This window comes from Phaethon aethereus (genome assembly GCF_964289735.1).
Source record: "Phaethon aethereus genome assembly, chromosome: 16".
Taxonomy (NCBI): domain Eukaryota; kingdom Metazoa; phylum Chordata; class Aves; order Phaethontiformes; family Phaethontidae; genus Phaethon; species Phaethon aethereus.
This window is the reverse complement of record NC_138592.1, coordinates 14375570-14381569: the sequence shown is the minus strand read 5'-3', so window position 1 is coordinate 14381569 and position 6000 is coordinate 14375570. Positions and strand designations below refer to the sequence as shown.

General features: G+C 47.4%; 1 protein-coding gene across 1 annotated transcript in view; it reads left to right on the top strand.

Annotated features, from left to right (window-relative positions):
* Nucleotides 1–843: 843 nt before the first annotated feature.
* The window catches only part of LOC309410731 (ER degradation-enhancing alpha-mannosidase-like protein 2), a gene marked incomplete at both ends in the record, with an annotated part of 96187 nt that continues 91030 nt past the window's right edge, over nt 844–6000 (top strand). Inside the window, 2 exons of the mRNA XM_082007177.1 lie at nt 844–948; nt 1707–1840. Of these exons, the coding sequence (XP_081863303.1) occupies nt 844–948; nt 1707–1840 (239 nt within the window). The remainder of the gene's footprint in view (nt 949–1706; nt 1841–6000) is intronic.

The following is a 6000-nucleotide window of genomic DNA, read 5'->3' as shown; positions in this document are numbered from 1 at the left end:
CCAACTGCTTGTGCCGGGGGCTGGAGGGTTTAGGGTGGCAGTTGGTATCTGTGCTTTCCACACCGCTGGCATCATGTTCTCCTGGAGTCAACGCGTGCTCTCTGTATCAACCACAGGGCCAGCTTCGTTTTGTACCACTTATGAATTATTGCTAGCCCCTGTGGCTGTTGTCAGGGCTTCTCCACATCTCACAGCGGCATTGATTCACACACCAGTGTTTCCAGGCTTAATTACGCTTGTGGTCCCTTCCTTATGTTCCTTTTCTCCCTGTGCGCAAAGGCGGCTGTCCGGCTCTCAGTTAGCCGCGAATGTGCTCATCCCACCTCCCCTGCTTCGTGCCTCCTGTGCTAGCTCTACGCTCAGACTCCACTGAATTTTAAAACTCTCCATCCCACCTTGAAAGGGATCCACGATCTTTCTTTCTCTGCAGTCCAGTGTCCTCAGGTTCTGTTCTCCTCTGCTCTCTCACCCACCTAACCCCAGGGACTTTGGATGGCCCTATTGTCCACACTGGCCTTTCATCACTGGATAGGATTATTCTCCAGCTTGCTTCCACCAGCCGTAAAAAAACAGTATATCACCAGCAAACCTGAGATCAAAACTGACAAGCAAGCTTTTTAGATGAGCCTGTTCTGCTGTATGTAATTAATGTGTCTTGTTTTCTTCATTTATCTTTTATTTATATGCTTTTATGTATTGTGAGAATCTCCAAGAGGGTTTTCTTTTTATGAATTATGCTTTGTAAAACAGAAGAACTGATGTTGATGAAATAGTTTTTATCAGCTAAAGACTGCACTCCCAGACTGTGCCTTCCTTCCAACTGGCAATCTGTCACTCTTCAAAATGCACCAGCTCGCCGTGACCGACAGACAGACAGACAGTCAGACAGCTCCTAAGAAGGAGTCTCTGAGCCGGGAGGAGAAGGACAGAGCAGAGACAATGATGAAGGTGATTAAAAATAGAGAAAGATTCCTTCGCCACAAATCGCAGAGAGAAGTTTCAGAGAACAAAATAGCGAACCTAAAAGATGTTGCCTGAGGGGGCTTTTACTGATTTTAGACTGTGTTGCTCAGCTCAGTTCGCTCCAGTGAGTGGCTGTACCGGGTTTTTAGGATGGAAGGAATAAGTGCCAGTATGGGGGCTGGAGGGAGGATATTTTATTTTTAATTTAGTTTCCTTAAAAATTCTTTCTTCATTTAAATCTTTGAAGCAGGAATGTATTTGAGGGAGAAGATGACTGAAAATGGATCATTTAAAACTTAGTCCCCTTCTTCGTGTTGATTAAGTGTTTGCTGAGCTACTGCCCCAATGGGAATTTTGTCAATCTTTACAATAAACCCCTGAAAAACATGGGTTTCACTGGGACCACTGAGATGGCAAGCAAAACTTGAGTGCTGGAAGCAGGGAGTAGGAGCACAGAAGCTCTTTTACATAATTCATCCAAAGAAAAATGGATGAATTTTGAGTTGAGCAGCATCCTTCCCGGTAAGTGCTTGGGTTGACTGGGACAGCCATTCTCCCAAGGAAAAATCAACCAGTGAACACCACAATTCAAAAGCGAGGTGGTGACAGCGGGGTGGGAGACACTGTCCCCCAACCTGGGTGCTTGGGAACGTGGACCAAGTCCGGACAGTACCAGGGATGGTGTTTGGAGGCCTTGGGGTGAGAGTATAACGGAAAGGGTGGTTTGTATCTGCCCTCCACAGGCACTCGTGAAGTGCTACACAAGCAGCCCGGAGCGCCCGGAGCTGCAGCCAAGCTGCCCCGACTCGCTGCGGCAGCCCAAGGCAGAGAAACAGCGAGACATCTCTGGAAACGACCCAGGGAAGATGTGCATGCTGTGAGTCAGGCTGAAACACCCTCATATTTAGGCATATTTTTGTTTATCGGGTGCCCTTTACCGCATGTCTTCCGACGAGGCTTCTCACAAGTGCTTTGGATCCTCTGACAAGCTCCTGCAAGTCCCCACGGTCGAGATCGCTGGCTTGAATAATGCTCTAAATGTCACTGCTGGGGCAGGAAATGCAGCCATTTTGATACTCTTGCTTCTGTCTTGATGATTCATGTTGACATTTACATGACAAAACAGAGGGGGGAAGCTGCTGAACACGCCGCAGTGCCTGTGGAGAGCTTCACGGTAACGTGATTCAAACCAGCAGAGCCACCAAAACTCCCAGAAAATACCCTCAAAAGAGCCAGAAGAGCTTGAGCAGGCTGTAGAGAGCTGCATCCCCTCCCAGCTCCACGGAGGACAGGTTTCGTGCTTGTCCTGGACTCCCCTTAGTGAAGGATGCTGAGTGCAGGTACCCCATCTCCAGGACTGTGAACACCCCCGTGGCCAAGCAGTTAACAAGGCGCGAAAGATCATACATGGAGATTTAGCGTGTGTTTGCTCTTTTAGGATGCTTCTCACTTAAGATTTTAGGAGTGTACATGAAGGCAGGTCATAATGTGCTGGACAGAGGTATCTTCAGGAGAGAGGGGCAGGGAGGTTAACTCATCATTTGGAAACCTGGAGGTTTGATGTTGCTTGGAAATAGCCCATTCTTTACCATTCTCATTACATAAAGTTTCCATTGTAAAATAATTTTCCATCTCTATCAGTGCTTACGTGCCTCAGCAGGGCACCACTCATGGAAAGATCTGCAGGTCATGTTGCACCCTTTCTAAGAACAGCCAAGCAGAGGCCATATTTCCAGGTTGTGACAGAACCTGGGGAGGAACTGCAGATTCCTGCCCTGAAGCTCATGGTCTCATTTTCAAAGCCAGGCCCTTGCCCATGGTGCCAATGCTGGCTGTGCCTCTGTTTTGAGGACGTTGCTAGTTGAACTTTGCCAAGAGCACACTGTTCTTTTGGTTTCTTGCATGTTGGGAAGGAGTAGTTTTTGTAATACTTTTTCTGGTAGTTTCTGCGAGAAGGGTTATTCCCACAGCCTTTGCAACATCAGGAGAGCCTCTAACTAGGCCAATGTACCAAATTCTGGGTGAAATTCTACGCTGTGCAGGTCAGGAAGTGTAAACACGCAAGGGTGCATTTCACAAGGGTGCTGAGCAACCTCACCTTACTTTGAGCTGGGCCCTGCTCTGAGCTAGAAGTGGGACAGGAGACTTCCAGAGGTCCTTTCCAAACTACATTACTTTCTCAGACCTATTGAGGTGACCCGCAAATGAGTTATATGTAGACAAAGGGATTTGGTTTGTTTCCAAATATCTTTTAGGGAACATTGTTGAAAATGAGTGGACTTTCTACCCATGACCCTGTGAGACAGAGGTCTTGTGACCATTTGATAACAGCTCCTGTTGCGCAATCTCTGTTGTCTTTCCAATGTTGGTAAAGTTCCTAGGTGAAAAATACTGGTCTGGTCATGTCAGGGAAGGCATGGCCGGAACCAGACCACCTCAACGTCCGTGAGTCAGGAGCACCTCACATCTTCAGGCTGGACGAATCTTGAGTGCAATGAACATAATAGCAGAAAGTGAGGGAATGGTGGGGAAACCCACCCTGACAGAAGGAGAGGAGAAGAGCCTCTGCGACTGCTACCGGCAATGAGGAAACCACCCACCCACTGGTCCTCCTGATTGTTTCTCAGCTGATTTTGTGACATGAATGCAGCTGTCCCCACAGCTGCCTTTGTGACTCCAGGGCTAGGAATCAAAGGGGGGTGTTGTGCTACTGCTTTTCCATGCACACATCTGTCACGCGTCCATATGTGCATGGTGCTTAATTACACATATATTTGAGCATATAATCCTGGGCTTCTGCTGTTCAGAAAATGAAACTTAAAAGTCCTCAGGGAGAGAGAAGGGTGAGATCATTCAATCTTCACAAGAGCCTACTGTTCAAACCGTTTATGGAAGTAGATTCTTGAGAGGGATGTGAGCAACTTCAGTAGCATTTGGGGGCATAAACTCAAAATGTAGCTTCTCAAAATCCTAAAATTCCCTGCAGTGTCCTCCCCATGCTCACCTAGCTTGAGACTGAGGGTGCAGTGGAAACTCACTGTCCAGCTGCAAGCTTTGGTGTTGCCTCCTCCTCAGTGTGGATGACCTGGAGTCATGTAGACTCATCTTCAGGGGGCAGAGCTAATCCTGCAGACCTCTCCCCAGCACCTTCTGTCATTTCAGCAGCTCCTGGTTTGCTCTTTTAGAAACACTACTACCAAACAGCTACTTGACCCATGCACACTTTGGGGCTAGCAGGCAATGAGGTGTCCCCATGCCATACATAAGATGTTCAGCTCCTTGCAGGTAGCAGCACTAAAATGTAATCACTGCGTCACTGAGTCCTTCTTCTGAATTTAGGCCCCCGTCTTTACTCCCAGCTCTATATTTAGTATGTTGAGCAATCACAAACATACAAGTTCCTGTGCCATCTGCATCAGTTGTTCAAAAAAAAGGCAACTGAATGGCAAACCATGCTGTACTCTAGGAAGTGGGATGCTTTTAGCACATTGCTAAATGTGCTTCTTCCTTCTCCTGCTCATTTATTTATTTATTTTGCTCCAAAAGAGGGATCCAAAGATACAGAAAGCTTGAAAGCTTTCATTAAGGCAGCAGCCCCAGCAATTGTGTTTGTCAATACGTGGAGAGTGTCTGAAAGTGATGTCTTTGCAACATATATGGTCCATTGCCTGATTAACTCAGAATGAAAACCACCCAAGCTTCGTGCTAAAATCAGTTAGCAATACAATATCTCCCAAGATTGTGCAATTACTTTTATTTTTTTTTCTGAATGGTTGCCAATAACTGCAACTTTCACAGAAGATAAAGATCTTTTCTGCTTCATTACTTCTGAGATGGCACATTAGGATCAAATGTACCATCCTATTAAATAAAACTCCAGGAACACTATATATAGCACCATACCAAATGTGATCTGCAAAGCAGCATTGATCAGATCAGCCCAGAATGCTGTTTACATGTTGAACAGTTAAAATATTCCTGCTATTAAAATTTATCCTCTTCTTGGTAAACCTGTGTGTACAAGTTGCATATTGTACTCACACAACTGCTACTTATCCCCTCTGTGTGCACAGACTTCAGCAGCCTGGTCTAACCTCTGTTGGGAGAAAAGGTCCTGTTTTGCCTCATCTAACCTACTCTTGAGATGCGCTGCCAATTACCATGGACCTACTTTTTTTGCCAATTCAAATTTGTCAGCTGATAAAGGCAGAGATGGGTGAAGTGGTTGTATTTTTCTGGCAGCTGGAGATGCTGAGGTCTTCTTGTCCTTGGGTGCATGTCAAAGACACAAAGGAGTATTACCATGTAATTTTTTGCCGATGAGGAATTGACAGTCACTTAAGGACAGTGGGTGAGAGCCAAGACTCGCATCCCAAATAACAGCCTAGACTTTCTCAGAACAGTAATGGCCATGAGCCACTTCTCTCTGCACAAGCTCCCAGCTTAACCACCCAAACTTTGTTCTTGTAGAAGACCAGAGCCCAAATCTGATCCAGGTTTTGGCTCATGGGAGGTCATGCTTCACTTGGACAGGTTATACCCACATCACTGGGGTTCCTGAAACGACCCCAAGTTCACAGATGGCAGTGATGGCCAGATGCAGCTGGCATGGACGGGGCAAAAGTTGGAGGTATTCAGGTGTCCCTTGGTGCTGAGGGGCTGTTTGGGAGTGGGGGAGAGATCCCTCAGCATCCTTCCCATGCAGGGGCAGGAGGAGCAGGCATTCAGATAGTCGGTAGGGTCTGGTCACGGCGCTGGGCTGGCTCATCTCACAGACCTCACTGCCTGAAAAGCTCGTGGAAGAGAGCAGCCCAGCCAGATGGCAACCCGGCTCTCATGAGCCGAATCCTCTTCCCCCCGGCACAGACCCTCGGGAGCAGCACCGCACCCTTCTGTGCCCGGGGACAAGCTCCTCGTCCCGGCACCTCGCTGCGCCCTGCTCCCGCCATGTCAGAGCACGGCACGCTGGTGACTGAAACGTGGTTTGCATTGTGTGAACGCTTGCACTCGATTATGAAGGTGCATGTTTTGAAAATG